This window comes from Halichoerus grypus, chromosome 7 (assembly GCF_964656455.1).
Source record: "Halichoerus grypus chromosome 7, mHalGry1.hap1.1, whole genome shotgun sequence".
In the NCBI taxonomy this organism is placed as follows: Eukaryota; Metazoa; Chordata; class Mammalia; order Carnivora; family Phocidae; genus Halichoerus; species Halichoerus grypus.
In genome coordinates, this window is record NC_135718.1 from 17,548,610 (window position 1) to 17,569,163 (window position 20,554).

A 20,554-nucleotide genomic window follows, 5' to 3' on the forward strand; every position below is an offset into this window, starting at 1 on the left:
CATTTTTATCCTTGGACATCACAGAAGGGCAATTTGGTGACAAGAGATGTGTGACAAACAGCACAGCCCATCAGATGCCCCACGGCTGACTCATCATGCCCTATCCCAAACCGTGACCCCTGACATGTCCACAGGGCAAGGAAGAATGTCACCAAGGCTATTTTGGTTAGGAGATGAAATCACCAAAAGACAAATAAACATTCACCTTCCCCTACAAAAAACAAATCTGGGTGAAGACAAGCCTAGAAAAGGAAACCGACCCACATGCAAACAGGAATAGAAAATATTTTTACACCCTTTGCACTTGAGCTGAACAGGGGTGAAAAGAGGGAGGGTCATTCAGGGCCTGTCAGCGCAAAAGAATGATTCATGTGACCATTTTGTCTTAATTACTCAGAACGAGCCGTTTTTGCTGTTTATCAGGGAAGAGCAGATCCATCAGTGTCTTCTGACAGAAAAAGTGATCGCCATCAGGATGGTGACGACCAGGATGATGGCCAAGATGACGACCAGGATGCGGTTCTGGATGATTCTAGGAAAGAGCAGAGGAAAGAAAAAATTCACATAGATACACGAAGGGTTTTCTGACAAAGACCATTCAAGACCAAGCTGGCTAATCAAACGATGGCTTCACAGGTGGGGGTCGGGAGCCCAGTGTGGGGCTTGTGTGAGCGTGCGCATGGGTGTGTGTATGTGAGTGTGCACGTGCACAGGAGCTTTTGGTTCTAAAACGATCCACGAGGAAATGAGCAACTCCACCGTGACTGTCACACGGCACCCGGAGAAATGCTTACTGCAAAGCGAAAGCAAATCCAATGGCTTTCTGGGCTCGGGGTACCGTGTAGTAATCTGTAAGCGATCAAGGGCCCCATGTGAGCTTCTCTTTTTAATTTAAAATTCGAGACAAGCCTCATTTTTTTTGCAGTGTTTCCTGGTAAAGTAAAAGACTCCAAGGAAACATATGTCAGTAAGGTACTTACCTGTACAAAAATACCGGGGAAAAAGTAAAAGAGATTTAGGAAGAAAAGGACAGGATTAAGAAGCAAGTGTCAACCTTGCAGTTCAGGCTGTGAAACCGTCATCTGTCACTGGGGCTCACTGCTCTGTTACGCCAGGAGGAAACGTTATATTTGCTCCGTAACCCACAAAAAAAAAAAAAAAAAAAAAAAGATGGAAATGAGAAATGACACAAAGTCCCCGAGTGCCTCATGTGCCTGGGTTGGTGGGCCCTCACCTCTGGGGATTCCAGCCCCCTCAGCTCTGGCTCCGCCAAGTGCTGGGAAGTCAGGAGGAGAACCAGACTGGAGACACGTGCTCCGAGATGCCCGCAGAGAGTCTCCCATGAAGTTGCCTCCTCAGGTGTTAGCTCACTCTGAGCAAAGAGGCTGAACCCCGGAATGCCTTGCTGAGACTGTCAAAGGGAACCCAGGTCAACAGGCCTCGCCAACGCTCCTCTGGCAGAACCAGCCACACAGCGAGGATGGAGTGGCTGGTGGCCCAGCCAGGTGTCCAGGTGCCTAATGCCGCACAGCAAACCCCATCCGCCCGTCCTGCAAATACCAAGCAGGAAAAGGTCCGCTGTCTTAGTTTAACAGAGACCTTGCCCTTCTATTTCGTATCTCTGCAAAGAAATCTCTGCAGGGTGTTGGCAGCCTTTTCTAGGTTCTGGATGAGTTTCTTTCTCGGAAGGAAGATGACATCCTTGTGGCTTCAGCTGGAGTCCTCCCCGCCCACCCCCTTCCTCTCCCAACCTCGATGGATGGATGGAGACGGTCGCATCAGACAAGCCCACTCCCCTGTGGCCCCTTGGAAGGACTAGCTCCCTCTCCTCCTGACAGGTTACAAAATGATCACATTTGCTGACACGTCTTCCGCAAAACTGCTTTAGTGCCTGTGTCCACTTTCCTCGAAGGAGATGAATGATCTGCTCGGTCCTCATTTATCATGTAAGACTCCGCTAAGATCTGTCTCCTTTATTTCTTCCCTTCCCCACTAGAAAGGCTGTGCCCTGACATTAATTCTTCTGCAATGACAGCTAATTCAGACTTAACAGGCCATATTTACTCAGGAGGCAGGGAGATTCTCAGTCCCCAAAATAAATAAATAAAAACAGGACTTCACGGCTTGTTAAAGTGAGGCTAATTATGAACACTGATCAGTGCTACTTGGTGGCTGGATTTAAAACCCAAATTGATTTTTCCCCTTTTCTCTGGAAGGGGCATAAGTCTTCAGAACAGACTCGACACATCCCGTTTGCCCAAGTCACTGTCACAATCTCTATTTACCACAGCCATCCGCGTCAGACTTGCAAAGGAAATCAGCAAAATTGAAACTCAGCAGTGAAACAGATTAAAAGCATGAAAACTCTTTAAAATTCTGCCTTAAGTAATATACGGTAGTGTGTCTCTTGGTTGACAACCATTTTATTTGTGGGTTGAGGGCCCCAAGGCATCCGTGATGCTAATTTATAAAGGATTAACTGCGGGTGTTACTTGTTTAATCTGAAGTATGGTTAGAAAAATGAATACACAGGAATCCCTAAGTCCTCAGCTCTTCCCTGGCCTTCCTAATTGGGCTTCTCTCATCGCAAGGCAAAGAGGGGTTGTGCTTCACCCGCGATCATTCTTAACATCACCTATCCATCATTCACTCAGCACACCACCGATCCCAGGACAGCCTGACCTCTCCGCTGGCTCGCAGACATTCAGGAAGACCAAAGAGTCCACTCCCTCCTTGGCATGTCCAGAGCCTAGAGCGTTCTTCTCCTTTGCAGCCCCAGCACGTAGAACACATGGCACAGTTGCTGACACACACAACTTGAGAGAGACCCACCCACAGGAGGATAATGAAAGAATGCAGCTCCTGTCATTCTAATCGTTCCATTCCAGGGTGAATGGAGAAGACATCCGTGTAAACTCAATTTGCAGGAAAATCTCAGGGAGTCTATGTAGGTAAGGCTGAAGTTAAAAGTTGAAGTGAACCCCCCAGACATGGAACTTCACGCCATATGCCTTCTCAGAGCACTACTGGGTCTTCTCTCTGAAGGCAAGAGGAGGAACGGTCCTCACGGAAACGAGGCACACGGTAGAGGGGGTCTGCAGGAGAGGGCACTTGCTTTCGAAGCAACGTGGGCAGATATTTAGGACAGAGGGTACGGAGTGGGGGGAAAGAGAATTGGAACAGACAGAGTTGGAAGGAAGCTTGACTCAGGCCAGCTCCCCAGCTTTGCACCTCAAAGATGTTGGGTTGATATGGTGCCTCTAAGGACCAGAAAAAGGAGCTGCTGGGGCCCTTGAATGGATAGGAGCAGGGGACAAAAAGGCTGGCACTGGCAGGCCCCATCGGTGAGGGAGCCTGGAGGATAGTCACAGCCAGGGGCTGCCGGCAGGTATCTCTGTAGGCAGAGCTACAGGAATGCAGAGTCCGCCGAGCATCAGAAAAACAAGCCAGGAGAGGGGTTCCCAGCGAGTGAGCCAGAGAAGGAACTTTGGGGAAACCCAAAGTAACTTCTTTCTAACTTTGGGCAAAGGGGGCTTTACGTTCAACTAGGTCTGCAGCAAGCTGTCTTAATCTCCCTTTTGAAAATGCAAAGTGTGTTTACTCAGTAAATAATTTAAGAAAGAATATACACTTGAAAGAAGACATCCATTGAAACAGCCAGGCTAAATTGCCTCCGGGCAAAAGCTTGTGCATTTGCATGCTGCATTCTATTAAGTGAGCACACTGTGGCTTTAAAAGAATGCAGAGCCAAATTAAAAGGAATGTGGGCCCGAAACATCAAGGATTCTCCAAGTTTACATTATGAATCACAGTGCTGTTGATACAAGATGAATTAACCATTTACTTTGAGGCTGAACTCACAAAGTACTATTGAAAATACTGATCCCCGCGTGGAACCCTGGGAGCGGCTAATCTTTCCATTGCCAGTCTCCTCCCCCTCTGGAAACAAGCTCCTGCATGTGGCGGCGGAATCGGAGGAGACTGGTTCCAGTGGAGCAGGCAGGCAGGGCACCTGCTGGAGAAGCCCAGGAATTCGCAGGAGGTGTCCCCAGCATCCGCCAGCACCCGGTTCTCCTCGACTTCTAGGCACAGATTGCTCTCACCTGTCCCTTGATGTGAGGCGTGGCCACGTGACTTGCCTTAGTGAAATGTGAGCAGGAGCCCTGGCTGCCACTTCCGTTCGTTCCAGGTGGAGGCATTTGACTTCCAGTGTTGGCCTCCCCGGCTGGCTCTTCTCTTGCTGGTCCGATTCAGGAGGCTGTATGTCCCAGGAGTGCGGTTACGAGACGGGAGACTGCTTCTGCCTGGATCCCTGCGTCATCACATGGAAAGAGCATCGGTGCCCTGGAGACTCTCCTGGACTCACAGCCGACTTGTAGTAAGGCAGTGAAATATGGCTTAATGAGATGAGATGAAGGCATGTGACTTCAGCCAGTCCAACAGAGTGACTCTCAGAAGTGCTGGGTCATCCGGGTTGTCCGGTGTGTGGGTGTTAGTCCTGGATCTGCTGCAGCCATTTTGTTTCCATGAGGGAAGCCAGCCTAAGGAAGAAGCTGACCGGTGGAGGACAGCGCAGTCAAAAGAGTGGCAGAGAAATGGAACCCTGGTCCTGAAAACATGGTAACCTCTATATCAAACCACCCTTCCTCTGGACTCAGAGTTATATGAGAAGATAAATTAACTTAATTTTTCGAGTCAGTTTGAGTTAGGTCTTCTGTTAGTTGAGACCTAAAAGCACTTTTAGGTTGATTTGCCCTAATTCCAAAACCAAGTCCTTGATCTACAGCATATTCTCCTCACGACTTCCACAAAGAATTTCCTGCCCGTGCCCTTCTCCCATTTGTACTTCCTGTGCATCCCTTACCACGCAGTTCTTTAATGATTTTCTGTTTCTGTGCAGGATTCTCCAGTAAAAAGTAGACCTTCTAGGGTCTGACTCTCCTTTGTCTTTTGTATTCCTAGTGTCTCAAACAGAGCTTGGCATGGACGTTCTCAAAAAAATACTTGCTGAATGCATGAACGAGAGACTCTAGCTCCATCTGCTCCCCTGAAGATTCACGTAGTATGCTTCCTGCTTTCTAAGGGCTGCTTGTAGACAAGCACGGCTTTAGGAGTTAGCTATCAGCCACCCTCCCATTAAGGATGCCAGCAGTGTCCAAATGCTTTTACAAGCCTGCATTCATTAGCTGGAGAGTGCGCGACACTCCATAGGTTCAGCGCCCCGTCCTACACACGCTTTCCTGCCTGGCCAAGCAGGCCTGAATAATGATGCCCCACCTCTGGGGTCTGACAGAACAGTAACAACTGGCAGAACAATTAGCAATCATGAGAGCATGGGGTAAACTGTGCAAGGGAGTCTATACCCGTGTCTCTCTGGGAAGTTCCCCAAAACAAGGGCCAAGGGAAAGGCTCTCCAAGTTCTCTGTCAACTTCAATGTTAGTATTCACCAGAAAGAAATGAAAACAGGAATAGGGGAAATGGTTCACTGTCATCAGCCTCTAACACTAACTTTGGTTGGAAGCATTATTTCCAAGCCCGATACATGGTTGCCTCTGAGTGAGAGTTGTATGGTTGTTATGCCCCCTGACAATGCCCATCTGGGGTCTTCTGTGTCCTGCACCTTTGGGAAGAATCCTCTGCCTCACCCCAGGAGTCAGGTAGGGCTGACCCCATTCCCTGATTCCACAGGGAGACATAGGACCCAGGCAGGCCCAGCTAATGACAGCTCTCTATCCCGTGCACAAGTGTTTGTTAAGGAAGTGGCATGCCACCCAAGCAAGAGAGAGACCTCTGGGGACTTTTTTTCCTGGAAAATCAAGAAAAAGGTCCTCTCTTTGCTGGGATTGACTGTAGGGATGATGGAAGCCTAGAACAGCTACAGGGCATTCTTCTCACCATGCAGGACGGGAACCTGCCCGAAGGACACCAACACAGAGGAACACAGAGTCCAGAGATGAAGAAGAAAAGAGATGGATTCCTAAAAGCATTCTTTGGACCCTTGGATCCTGCTGCGTGCCTGAAACCTGAAGAGTCACATTTAAACTTCCCAGTTAGAGGAGCCAAACATTCCCTTTGGATTTGAGCAAGTTTGGTTGAGGCTTCTCTCACTTTCAACCATACTGACTGTACTGAGGTGAATGGTGTCCCTTCCAACCCCACCCCACCCTGGAACCTCAGGATGGGACCTTGTTTGGAAACAGGGTCTCTGCAGATGTAATCTGTCAAGGATCTGGAGATAAAATCATCTTGGAGGTACGGTGGGGCCTAGATCCAATGACTGGTGTCCTTATAAGAAGACAGGACACAGAAAGACATGGGGGGGAAAGACCACGTGAGACTGGTAGCAGAGACTGGAGATGTAGCTAGAGCCAAGGAATGCCTGGGGCCATAGAATCTGGGAGAGGTAAGGAAGGTTGCTTCTCCAGAGCCCTTGGAAGGAACATGGCCCTGCTGACTCCTTGATCTCAGACTTCAAGCCCCCAGAACAGGGAAAGAATAAATTTGTTGTGTTAGCCACTCAGTTGGTGGTACTTTGTTATGGCAGCACCAGGACGCAAATACATGGAATTCTTGGATCCAGGATGGGCTATGGACCTGGTCATCCTGTGTTGGCCTTTATGATGACTGTTTTCTATCCACTGTCCCCTGGCTGCAGGACATATTTACTTAGGAACTGTACAAAGTCTTCCTCTGAGGACAGGGCCGTCCCAGCCTTGTTCCCTGGGAGCTCTGAACATAGCCATGGGGCTCATAATCTTCTGGAGCTGTTGGTTCTTTCATTTCAGAATGAGAATTTCCACTCGTGCACCGAGCCGGCACTGCCCCAAGCCACACGCGAGGCAGACCCGAGGGGACAGGTCTCAGAGGACTCCGCCTCTGGGAAAAGACATTTAAAATAGGAGGACAAGCCAGATGTCACCTCTGGGTCAACTTACTAAGCCATCATCCACCACTCATCGTCCACATTTACTGACCAAAGTTTAGGAAAAGTGGGTTGTCTGTGAGCCCTGAGGGCACAAGGCACAAGTAGGGATACGTTGTGATAGGTAGAGAAATGAGCACACTCTGGCAAGGGACCCAGGAGATAGGAATGGGGCTCTGAGCCCTAGCACACCTAGGTTAGGTCCTGAGTGAGGGTCAGATAGCTTAGTTCAACAGCGATCAGCAAATGCTCTCTGTAAAGGACCAGAGAGCAGATGGGTTAGTTTTCTAGAGCTGCCATCACAAAGGACCACAGACTGGGGGCTTACACAACAGAAATGGACAGAATTATTTTGACTTTTTTCCCATCATGTAAAAATGTAAGGTGATCTTGATCCTGCGGGTCAGACAAAAAACAGGCAGCGGGCTAGATTTGGCCTTCCAGCCCCGGTTTGCTCACTTCTGGTCTGAAAGCTGAAAGCTAGGTAAGGCCGGCCCTGGTCTGCTGGAGAACAGGGTGGTCCCTGCGCCGCGCACAGATGAGTCCTGCCGAGGAAAAAAGGAAACACAGAGTCCCTGCCCGGTGGGAGCTGAGGGTCTCACAGTGAGCAATCAATTACAGAAGCCCCACAGGAAAGGCCGTTACCAGAGCAAAGCCGGCGTGCGACAATTTGCTGTGTGCCCACCGCCCTGGACTGGCCGGGGAAGGCCGCCAGCAAGGACCTGTCAGGGCGCACGCATAAGGCCGAAGGGTTCTGATCAGCGATCTGCAGCTACCGTGCACTCTCTGTTCCAAAGGTGTACAGCGAGTTTCAGGCTGGGCGCCATGGCCACTACCATTCTTAAACATGGACTTGACAAAGGCAAAGGGCCTGGAGAGTGGCTTGGCTGGCCACGGGGCTTTCAGACAGAATCAAAGGGTTTCCAAAGAACTTGAAAGGAATGAAGTCATGATGCTGCAGAAAGGCATCATCTACTTAGTCCCTGGCGGGTCTGCTGCCCGCTAGAGCGGACAGCGGGCTCCACCACCTGGGAGGGCCAGGGACCTGCCCAAGGCCGACCATCTGGGGGGCCAGCCAGGCCTTCAGACCTCCAGGCTCATTCTTGTTTCGCAGTAATGTTCGGGCTCATCCGAGTGGCCAGTGTCACCGTGGTGATGGCGCGAGATGGCCACTCACAGACAGGTTGCTGCGAAGAGGATCCGTTGGACAAAATCAGAGAACACACCCCAACGCACAGGCCACGGAGAACAGTGGTTCCCGCGCTCTGGACTGAGGCTGCCTCGAGAAGAGCAGCTTGGAAGCTTCTTTGTCCCTGAACACAAGATGACTCAATTTAAAGGACTCGCCGTTTCTCCAACATCGTGTGCCTTCGACTGCTTCAGCATCCAAATGTCCTTCGTTTTATGGCGTGATGGTGATAGTAGGTGGCAGGTTTTTTCCCAGGTGACCTTATTTGGACATTGGCAATATACTCTCTCCTTGGAAATTATTCTCTCTGACTTGGTAAAACAAAAAGTGGACAATCCTCTGTCCCGGATTTAAAAAGAAAAAGTCCCAATCGGAGAAATGTGAAAGTTTCCGTACCTGGCAGCTAGAAAATCCCACCCAGCTGGACTCTCTGGTGATTCCTCCTCAGGCCGCGACAGGACGGTGTTGCTGGTGCTCGTGGCGGCAGCCTCGTCAAGGACGGACACCGACACGGCCATGCCACGCCACTGGGCACGTATTCGGGGCCGGGTGCCGTTCTGGCATCTTCTACACTTTGTTGGACCTTCACAGCACTCCTGTGAGGTGGAGACCGTTCTCATCCCCACTTTCACCAAGACCTCAAATCGCCCCTTCGAGCTCGTCTTCCACCCCTGCAGGACACCCCAATAACACAGTGGTTATTTACGTAACTGGTGTGTCTTAGGTTCCCTACCAGATTCTTCTCGGTTGTTTGAAGGGCGAGTCTTTGACATCGTCATCTTTATATTCTTCTCCATAGACACAGTAATTGGGTATGCAGGTTAATTTTGTTGAAAGTACGGAACGTTAATTACCAAAGTCAACTCTTTTCTTAGTGCCTGGTGTAAACGCACAGGAAATTACTAAGATAACGTTCATTTTTATTCAGTAGCATATTTGTCAACTTTCTTCAGTCTGTTGTCCTCTCTGCCTCTCTCTTCTAGGTAAAGGCATGATCACTGGATCCCTCACTGGATTCCGGGACAAAGTGAATGGCACTTGTCCTCTGGGGGCTTCTCACCCAAGACTGCCCGTCGCCCAGTGACCTGGGACCACATGATTTTTTGTTATGTTTACATCACCTATCATACAAATGAGGGAATATGCTATAAGAAGATGCCAGGTCTGCGAAAGATTTAATTTAATGCATCTGTTGGAATAGAGTACCTGACAGAAAAGAAAATCAGGCGGGAGGATTAGCTAGACTCACGGTGTGATTCTGGGAAAGGACTAAAGGTCTCTTCATCCATGAAATGTAATAAAGGAATCTCTCCCAAGTATTGTCTGCACGGGGTGTGGGCAGTGATATACTTCCAGTCTGAAAAAGGCAAGGTGACTCTTTGTGGTCTTGGATGCTTATTGCATGTGTGATGTCCTTTAATCTCACAATGATCCTGATTTATGAGAACCCAGATTTGGTGGCTCAGGCCCACCAGGGGAGAAGGCCAGGCCCACTCCAGATGTGGCTCTGGTAAAGTTCTCAGCACAAGGCAGACTATCATGGCACCCCCTTCCCGACCCCGGGTTTTGGGTGCTGAGCCCCCACCCCCTCCCCACTCCTGCTGGGTGCCCTGAGGTCCCCCACTCCCGCTGGGTCCTGTCCCTGTACTGTGAGGCAGCCTCACTGCCCTGCTGACCTGGCCCCCCGCCAGTTCCTCCTGCCTGAGGGCCCCTCACTCTCTCACCCTCCAGGGCAGCCATGAACTATGTTTGGGCAGAAGCTGAGCAGCTCCCTTCATTTCTGGAGCCAAACTGCCCAGATTTGAATCCGGGATCTGCCACATACCAGCTGTGCAGGTTGCTTTCTTATTTCTCTGAGATTAAGTCCTTTTGACTGCTTTAGTGTGAAAATGCTCTTATTTTATGATGTGATGGTGATAGTAGATGGCAGTGTTTTTTCCAATGTCCTTACCTGGACATCGGAAATGTTCTCTCTCTTACTTGGCAAAACAGAAAGTGGACAACCTCCTTCCGTCCTCTATTGAAAAAGAAAAACAAAAGTGCAATACAAGGAATCTGAAAGTTCCAAAGAACCAATGCGTCAGTTTCCACATTAGAAGAAAGTGGGGCTAATAATAGCCGTACCTCAATGAATTACATTAATAAAGAAATGAGTTAATTCAACATGAGGTGCTTTAGGTCAGTGCTTGGTAATGGTAACTGCTCCGTAAAGAGCTCTAAGAATTATTATTATTCCACTCCTATTATCACTCACAGATCTCCTCACAATGGGCCCTGAAACTCTTTCTTGTTTGGCTGCTCCCCCTTCCCCCTGCAGTGTTCGACAGCCCCCCCACGTCAGGTGTCTTGGCCTGGAAAGCCTGCAGATTTCTCTCTGATTCCTGCAGGGCACATCCTGGCGCTGACCCTGATTAGCTTGCCTTGTGGGGTCCAGGCTGAGCCCTCTCCTGGAAGCCCCATCTTCAGCAGCTACTAAGCTACTCAGGAAGGTGGAGGCTGCCCTTTCCAGCTCTGTTGGTTTCCCTGGGAACACCCCGGGACGAGCCAAGATGCCTCTTCTGAGCCACGGCTGGTTGAGGTCACACTGGTGGAGACACAGTTCCCTTGGCTTTAGTGATGGGCTCTCACATTCCTTCCCTGCCAGATATGACGTTAGATACTTATCTCCTAATTGTTATGGATTTACACCTTTTTTCTTTCCTGGTGTCAGGAGGAAGAAACATTTTGGCAGAAGTTTATCAGCCACCTGCATCTCTGTCCACTCTTGAGGGATGTGGTTACAGTTTCTAGATTATAACATCAGAACTTCTCTGTCTTGTCCAGATTTGGTTCTGTGGCAAGCTGAACGGGCTGTCTTAATCGTAGCCGCACTGTGCCAGTCCCGGGCCTGCTGCTCCTTAGATACTCTTCGTGTCCCTTGATTGCTTTTCTCTGCGTCACAGAGAGGCTGACTCCTGCGGCCAGCTTCCCACTGCGTTCGGCCAATGGGAGGCACTGGGAGGACACCAGGGCTGGGCGGGGAGGGGAAGAGAAGCCAGGGTATTCTTCCCTTTCTTCCTCTGCCTTCTCAGCAGCTCCATCTCCACTGTGGCGCCAGACAGACAGGCCTCCATGCTTCTAGCTTCCATCAGGTGACCCCAGTCCTGGGCTCTGGGCACCCTGTTCTGCCCACGGGTCCCTCCATTCCGGGGACCTGCTGCCAATGCTAATCCCTGGGCTACTCTGTTTTCCTGGCGGGAGAGTACATGATGCCCCCCAGCAGAGTGGGCGCCGGCCGCTCGAACTTCACGTCCTTCACCATCTTTTCCCTTAAACTCACCTTACATACCCCAAAGCGGTACTAATCACTTTGGAGCAGGTGAACTCCAGGTTGGGAAGGCCTCCTCTGAAGGCTTATTAATGATAAGCAAGATGGCTGACTCATAGTTCTTTGGGGGGTGACAGTCAGATGGCAGGATCCCAAGGTTTGTGCTGGGTGAAGCCACGTCACTGCTGGCCTGAAAACACGCGTTCTCTCTAACTAAGCAAGGAAGTCCTGTGGGGAGGAGGGGGGAATAGCCAGTCGAGGGTGCGGGCACCAGGAGCGGGAACTGGGAGAACTGGGAGAACTGGGAGTGTTTGCTTTTTCTCTTAATTGGGGGGCTGCTCCTGATTGCTATGGGACTCAAAGTGGGCTGAGTGCAGACAGATCTTCTGATTTGCTAAGAGAAGCCAGCAATTGTGTTCCTTCTGTGAAATCTCCCAAGTTTTAATTACTGGCAACCGAGTAAAAGTTTTCCAAAACACTGGGTGGCCAAACAAAGCACATCTGTCTGGGCGGCAGAGTGGGCCTGTGGGTCTTCAGTCGGTGACCTCTGACTGGTTATTATGGAACAAATGAAAAGGAAGGGGGTGGGTGGGTGAAAGCATCCTGCCCTACCACTGTCCTGGGGATTCCCTCGGAGGCCCTCCCGACCCCACAGAAGTGTGAAGTTCAGCCTCGAGAGGAGCATCAATACCAGGGTCTACACTGAGTGTATCCAACTTAGCCCATAACCAACTCCTAACTACCGGATCAAAGGCCAGTGAGAGGTCAACAGAAGCCACAAACCAGCTTGTGTGTGCCCTGCGGACCTCTCACAAGGTGACGAAAAGCCCAGGCAGAGGTCGGCTGGACCCCACATCTGCAGCCCCCTTGACCTTCGCAGCCTGCACAATGCACTCAAGAGCCCAGCTGGGGATTCTCAAGGAGGATGGTGTACATCTTACACGCAACACCTTATAAGCCAGCAGGCCTGTGGGGGTAACCAAGCAGTCTCTACTGGAGGGTGAGAAGCAAAGAGAGATTTGCAATCTACTGAGTGATCTTGTGAAAATCAAGTAAGCATGCCTCAGTTTCCCCAACTCTAAACTGGTAGTGGCTATATGTGACTCAAGCACTCCTGAGGATGGACGCTGAGGACTACGTTTATGGACTTGATAAAAATAAAGAAAAATTGCTGAGGAGGAGAGTGGCCTTTGAACACATTCTCAGGTTCTTTATTTCGCTGCAATAAACAGAAAAACCAACCCTTAGTTGGGAGGGATCTTCACGGAGCTGAGCCAACAAGCAGCCTGAATGTTACAAAGAAGGAGCCACTTTTTTCTCTCTCATCCTTTGGAGGGGCTGCCCCCAAGCTCCTCGGCTTTCATTTTCAAAAGTGGATGGCGAAATCCAACCCCTGACTACCAGTTACCAGACAACACGAGGCCACCTAATTACCAACAGAAGGTGGTGTCGCTCCAGGTCCTTGCCAGAGGGCACGACCTCAAAGTCCCCTGCTGAATATCTGTCGGAAGTCCAGCAGAGAGAAACGGCGGTGACTGAGGAGTCTCCTGAATGGGGTCCATCTCTCCTGGAGACACCAGGGTCTCTCCCTGGAGTGGCGGAGCCCCCAGGAGCCCACCTGCACCGTGCAGTTTGGGTTCACACACACGCTCTCACCTGTGCTTGGCGCAATGCCACCGGCTTACACAGAGGAACAGTAAGAAGCGGCCCTGTGGAGCTCATCCTTCCTGTAAGGATGCTCTTGAACATGGTGTTTATTACCCTGAACAGCGTGTGTCCCTGCAATGAGGTCCCATGGGAAGGTGTTCTCTTGCGTCGGGGTAGGGGAAAGAGCTATGTTTTTATCTTATGGGTATTGACTCATGTAACTAAAACCATCTTCCTCTGCCAGGATGCCTCGAGATAAATTTGTGGCCCACCTCTCACAAACTTCCAAGTTTGTGTACTAACCTCACCCCTGACTTCATTTTATATATAGAAAATCTGTTGTATATATTTAGGTAATTTGCTATAAATCCTTTTGGGACCAGACAGGACAGGTTTACACATAGGCATTGAGGAACTAAGAAAACAAAAGGAATTCATGTCCTCACGGGTCGGCTACTTGAATGATTCTGGCTTTATTTTTCCTCATATCCCCAAACAATCCTGTTCCATGTGATACTTGGAAAGCGAGTTTACACGTTTACCAAAACAACAGGACATTTCCATTTTTCCCTTGAATCTCCTTTCATGGCCAGCATGGGGCGATTTCCAGAACGAACCCAAACTTGGGACTTGGGGCCTCTGGGTCCCTCCGTAGCCAAGTGCAGCGGATGGTGGGTCCCCTTTGTTCGGGGGATTTACTTCAATTGTCTTAACAACGTGGACCTCTTCTGTGAAAGCTGAAGGCGTTCCCAGCAAATGTTGGCTGCAAATGCACCAGCCGAAATGTTACCACGGTCACGGCTCTTCCTTGAACAATCTAAAGCATATTTCTCTCTGTATATATTTGGTTTTTCAGATGCTTTAAAGCCTGGAAAACAATCATAGCGAAGGCCATTTCTGAGATGGCACTAAAAGAACCTACTCGGAGACAGATAAAAATAATGAGAATCTTTCTGTCAGGAAAGATTTAGAAAATATCACTGGCATTATTAAAATTTAATTTTTTACTCGGCTTTTTGGTTCCCCTTTCCGGTGATAATGAGCGGGACTGCACACCTCCGCCTTGCGAGCACTTGTTTTGTGCAATAAATTCAGCCTTCCAGTCTGAAGACATTTCAGACAACAGTTTTGACTGCTATAGGCTTATTTTTTACCCTGTGCTGTGCTTTGAGTCTTCCTATAAAAACCAGTTCATGAGATAATTTTCCACAAGGCCGGTGGAACTAATAAAAATCAATTTTGCCCAACTGGTTCAGAGAAATCTTGGGAATAGCCAAGGCAGAACTGCAAAAAAGGGGGGAAAAAAAAAGAATCAATGTATTCACTAATGGTTTACTTGATAGAGAACTATCCAATTAGCTGACAGGAGATGCTTGGCTGTAGGAATTTTCCTTTCGGCCTGAACAGAACACCTTTTAAGAGTCTAGGAGAAAGCTTTTCTTCCCAGTGGTTGAAGATAACTCGAGAGTAGTAATTCTGAGTTGCCCATGCCTTGGGCGACAACAAGGCCGATTTCAGACCTGACGGGTGGTGGCCTCTGTTGGAAGTTTTGTCGGACTGAGTCTTGTTGGGCTGAGCTTTACACAGTTTGCTCCAAACCCACAGGATCAGTGGGCCACGGACCCAGTGCGTTCAAATACGTCAGGTTCTTGAGACAACCTCGTACCTCCACCATGACAACCATCGGACCCCTGGTTTTGGCTTCCTGCCAAGGGAAGTGGGATTCCCCAGGGGCACCTCTTTTATAATCTGGAAACAAGAGCAGAGTATGGTGGCATGCAGAGCACATGCTCTAAAACACATGCCTTAACTACCACCTCTGTTTCATTAGCTCGGCGCGCGATGGTAGTTGCTATGTCTAAAACAAATGGCAAGCCTTTGTGCAGGGGGAAAAAAGACTGGAAGGAAATGTAGCCAAGTGTTAACAGTGTTCCTATGTGACAGGCGGTAGGTGTTTTTTTTCCCTATCTTTATGTATTTCTACATTTTCTTGAACTGTTGATTATTACATGTATAATTATTATTTAAAATAACAGTAAACTAAGAATTGAGTAAATTGAAAGAAAGAAGCCTAGTAATTTGTTCACAAGGTTATAAGAAAATGAGAGGGGATGTGTGAGAAAAAGAAAAACAATGGTAAGATTTATTTTTTTAAATCTTTTTTTGTGCCTTATACTATTTTAAGTACTTTACAAAAATTCTTTTATTGAATTCTCCTAACACATCTATGACAAAGGTATCAATGTTCTCATTTTCCAGAGGAGGAAAACTGAGGCTCAAGGAGGTTAATTTGCCCACTAGCACACACAGCAAGGCGGTGGCAAAGTTGGTATTTAAAGTCAGGCCTGATTTCAAAGACCACGTACCGTGCATGGTGTGAAGAGCAATCATGGGCATTATGTTGCATCCTACATTCTAGCTCACTTTGCATTTATGAATAAAATCAGGGATAACAACATCTGTTCTTTTTTTCCCTACCTTATAGGTTCTTGTGATGTTCAAATTAGATCATGCATGTAAAAACAGAAAATGCAAAGTTCTGCTCAAAGGAATATGGTGATGTGATAATATTTCATATTAACACTGGTGAGTTGAGAGTTGCCACAAATGTTGCTTGGATACTGATGATTTTCAAAGTAAAAAATACACTAAAATAGAATTACTACTAAAACCACACTGAACGAATTTGTTCTTGATGACTCAGAAGGCGTAAGAGGATGTTGAACTATCCCACCCAGCATGAAGACCACCAATTCTCTTGCCCATAATATACTAGCTAAAAAGCAAAGGTTGTAAACAGTATGTACGTTATGATCCCAATTTTGCTAAAAGGAAAATACATACCTAAGCTTAAAGTAATGATCACGGCTAGATACTGGGATCATGCAGATCTTTAAAAAAATCTCACCTTTTCCAAATTAGTTTCTGTCATGAATATGAACTCATTTTACAATCAGAAAAAAAACTCACTCACCACATATATCTACAAAAACAGAGAGACTACAAAATGAAATCTGAGCTTTGTGGTTGTTTGAATTCTGGTGAAATAAAAGTTGATTTGGACTGCCTCGGTCTCTTGAGAGCTTTGCCACATGCAACTTGACTGTGAATCACCAGGGGTCAAGAAACAAGAGCCAACACAGTGCAGTCTGAGAAAAAGAAAACCTGCTTGGCACTGCCATGATACTGATAGGACAGTAGGGCCTGGTCTGATTTCTAGAATGACCTGATCCTGGGCATGGGGCTCTCAAGGGGACCCGGGCCTCTGGTCCAAGCACACAAGCAGTAGCTTAGCAGAAAAGTGTCACCCGGTTTGGAAAAACAAGGCCCAGTTCAGATTTCAAGCAGTGCCACCAAGGAAGCTATTTTTAAGTATCTAATTGCATTTGTAGCATCTGGCATTTTGCACGCTCCATTTTTATGACTTCAGCATGATACATGTGCCCTAAGACAAACAAACAAGAGCGATTAAGTGTGGGACCCTGGAGTCATGTTGAATATTCCCAGTATAGAAATATTATAATATGCCCTAGAGATTATTCCAGGGCCAAATAAAACATAACCCAATGTACAGAACCTCAGAACGAGGACCGCTTGGCAGCCGAGGAGAACAGGGATTTACTTCATTTATTAGGCCGCTACACGGTCTCAGATGCTAACATGCACTGATAGGACACGCCAACATTTCAACTTAAAGCAAGCCTAGAGCCCATAACATCGACACTTTGCCTTTCGGCAGAAGATCACAAAAGGCACAAATCTGGGTTTCTTGTACTAATTGGGGAGGTTTTCTAATTTGCTTATGATATCTGCCTCATGTCGAGCTAATCTTCCTCCAGTTACCTCCGCACCCTGTCTGAAGTAATCCGCTTACTCCTGGTCTGTCTGCCGTACTTTGTATCAAGTAACCCGGGCTGAAGGCACACGGCCCCGAGCCTGGGTGCTGCAGAAATGGGGGTCCGCCACTGCAGAGGCCTCGGCGGGCGGGAGCCGGGGCGAGGCGCGGGGTGCAGCCAGGCTTCCGAGTAAGTCCCCATGATGACCTGTGTGCTACAAGGCCCTCATTAACAACTGAAAGCATCACCTGGTAACTGTTTTGAAAAGGCTGCGAGAAATCATTTTGCTTTCCCAGACAGGCGGGCAGACTATTTCGGGGGTGTTCAGCAGCCTATGTCCTCATTACTATCAACATCCAAACTTGGTCTGAGAAAAACTTTTTTTCCTAAATAGAGCCCCCCGCCCTTTGTAAAGGTTCATGGAAACATTTCATGGTACAACCAGGAGGCTTCACTGATACGGGCAGGCAATGCCATTTTGGCAGATTCCGGCCCTGATCCTGACCCAGTTTTAATGCGTTAGATTTTTAAAAGAATTTTAGGGAAGGAGATGTTTTAATTTTCATAAAGCAGAATGGCTTTGAAAGCTAATGCTCATCAAACATGCTGTAAGTGCACGTACGAGTGTGGGAATCCCCGCACACAAAATCCAGGCTGGGCTGAGGCGCAACGTGGCGCGTAAAGCCTGGGATGCGGGGCGGAAAGCGTCCTAGGTGAGCTTGGCTGTGTGACCTTAGGCAGAACGCCGGCTCCTTCTGGGCCCCCGTTTCCTTATCTGCAAAGTGTAGGGTGTGGGGGTGTGCAAGGACTGAGGGAATTCTAAGATTCCTTCTGCTCCTAAGAGCCTCCAGTCATTAATTAAAAGGTCCTTGCTCTTTTTCTCCTAAATGTGTCCATTCTAAACCAGCAAACCCAGCATCTCTTCTCCCCTTCTATGCAACACATATTTGAAAACATTTCCCTCACACTTTCAGAGGCAACTAAAGAGGAAAAAAGTTACATTGTTTAATCCTACTTTATAGGAGTTTGCTCTTTTATTAGAAAACAGACCCAGAACAGTGATCAGTAAGGTATATGTACCCAAAGTGGGGGGGTTGGGGGGGTGGGAGGGGAAGGAAAAAAGAGACTGCCTTCAAGTGCCTTGTGGAAATGTATAAAACAAGCAGCGAGATAGTCCTTTGCCAAACACTGTCATAAATTTTTTATTTGGCAGCTAACATTCTCACTAGTTTTCTTGGCAGCAATTGGGACCTTTAGCAAGAAAGGTGCAGGAGAAAAATACCTTGTTTAGAGATGTTTTCAACACTTTCTGGGATTTTTCAGAACTTCTGCCTGCAGCACATTTTTACAACTACAGTCTCCAAATCCGACGAGTGGGTGGTGGGGTTTAAACTTTTTTCTTTTTTTAAAAAAAGAAGAATATAGAGAGAAAAAGTGAACAAGCCGTGCTACCCCCCTCTGGCCTTCCACTGAGCCCATCTTTCTTATTTTTCATGGTAGGTATTTCTGATATCCAAGTGCTTAGTCTTCTCTGTCTAGACAAAAAACTGAAAATAATATCAGGATGTTCCTTTTGTTGGGCCTGATACTATCTATATTGTATTCCCAGATGACGGAGATAAATGAAAGTGAAACAAGCTGACGACTAGCCCATTTTTCTTCCACAGTTCTGTCAGAAACAGGTCCCACCTGTTGCCTTTGGGTCAGTGAATGGGCGAGAAGAACTGCCCCAGATTTGTAGCCAATGTAAGCCCATGCAGAGACTTCCACAAACTCCTGATGGTGAGATGGGTGGGATGAAAGGATGAAGTCTTTCGTTACAACCACATCCTACATACTTTATACACACACACACACGCACACATACTTTATTTCATTTAATTTTTAAAGCTTTTCTTTTTAATCTCTACACTCCACGTGGGGCTCGAACTCACAACCCTGAAATCAAGAGTCACATGCTCTACTGACTGAGCCAACCCGGCACCCCACAAACACACACTTCATACAGGCTAGCAAAACTCCTTCTACAGGGGGACTTCCGGCTACGAGTGAAGAGGTCAGCAAATTCACTCTCCCCTAAAACAAGTATAAAACTAAACAATTGTTTAAAAAATCCTCTCAGAAAAGAAAAAAAAAAAAGGCCTCTCAGTTCTCTGTATAATGACCAAAAGCAAAAAAAAGAAATCAAGAAGTGTTTATTCATAGAAAGCTTTCAGAAGAACTTTGTGTAAGAACATCCCCACTTCTTCCCCTAGCTTTGTTGGCTAGAATGATAGTTTTACCAGGGTAGGGCTGCCAGAGACGGCTGACTTGACTTGGAGCAGAAGGCAGAACCCATGCCCAGTGGCATTCTCAGTAAAAGCAGCAAAACTGATAGGGAAATACAGAAGGAAAAACCCAAAGTTCTTTTTTTTTTTTTTTTAAAGATTTTATTTATTTATTTGAGAGAGAGAGAGAGAGAGCACAAGCAGGGGAGGGGCAGAGGGAGAGGGAGAAGCAGACTCTCCACTGAGCAGGCAGCCTGATATGGGGCTTGATCCCAGGACCCTGGGATCATGACCTGAGCCGAAGGCAGATGCTTAACCAACTGAGCCACCCAGGCACCCCAAAACCCAGAGTTCTGTTAGCCTGAGGTTGTGATTCTGGTTTGGTTGGTGAGTGACAGACCAACCAAAAATGTGACAGATCCGGGAAAGGAGAGAGCCATAAGGTGTTGATCGACAAAGTATGTGCATGTGTCAGGGAGATCTGAGAGACCCCCAGTAAAAAGTCAAAGCCAAGGCAGGCTTGAGAACAGGCTGAACTTTGAATGTTTTCCTGAACCCACATATTGGTCACTTGGCAAAGGACAGAAGACTTATGGGTTCAAGGTTTTTGAGCACAACCCTTTCTCAATCACTGGGTGGCCAATAAGCTATGCACATAAAGGGGCAACCCCTAGGAAGCCAGGCTCATAGAATAAAAATAAGAAATAAAAAACAAACAGAAAAGCAACAACTAAGCAGACTGCTGGGGAGATGGAGCCTGCAGATTACGATCAGGCAAGCTATTTAAAAATATCAGAACCCTGAGCTGTTACAATATATCATCTAAAATGTTTAGTTTTCAACAAAATATTATTACACGATAAAGAAAGAAAAAAGCATGCTCCATATTCAGGAGAATAAAAGCAGTCAATACAAACTGATTCTGAGTGGCTCTGATGTTGGATCTAGCAGACAAAGATGTCAAAGCAGCTATTATAAGCATTCAAAGAATTAAAGAGACTGTTTAAAGAATTAAAAGAAATTATGATGACAATGCTTCAACAAATAGGGAATCTTAGCAGAGAAAGAGGAACTATAAAAAAGGTTCTAGAGTTGAAAAATACATAAATTACATGAACAGGAATTAGCGAATTTGAACACGTGTCAATAGAAATCATCCAATCTGAAGATGAGAAAGAAAAAAGTTTGATGGAAGGTGAGCTGAGCCTCAAAGCCCTGTGTGACACAATAGTAAGCAGACCAACATACATGCAATGGGAGTCCCAGAAGGAGAAGGAAGAAAGAAAGTGGCAGAAAAAAATATTTAAGAAATAGTGGCTTAAAGAGAAAATCCTGAAAGCAGCAAAGCATAATAACTCATTATGTACAGGTAAACAGCAGGATGA

At 47.4% G+C, this 20,554-nt stretch overlaps 1 protein-coding gene and 1 long non-coding RNA gene across 7 annotated transcripts in view; one reads left to right on the top strand and one right to left on the bottom strand.

Moving 5' to 3' along the window:
* The window catches only part of LOC144382543 (uncharacterized), a 258,665-nt gene that overhangs the window by 194,656 nt on the left and 43,455 nt on the right, over positions 1-20,554 (top strand). The window lies entirely within an intron of this gene.
* Positions 1-20,554, bottom strand: part of VTI1A (vesicle transport through interaction with t-SNAREs 1A) — a 355,502-nt gene that overhangs the window by 11,798 nt on the left and 323,150 nt on the right. For 4 of the 6 annotated variants that reach the window (XM_078077113.1, XM_078077106.1, XM_078077116.1 and 1 more), the window contains one exon: positions 268-532. Coding sequence is in view for 4 of the 6 variants with exons in the window: in XM_078077106.1 (XP_077933232.1) it covers positions 439-532 (94 nt within the window). In the remaining 2 variants the exon portion in view is untranslated. Of the gene's footprint in view, positions 1-267; positions 533-4,477; positions 4,554-20,554 lie in introns of those variants that run through there. The other 2 variants (XM_078077107.1, XM_078077109.1) reach the window with 2 other exon arrangements.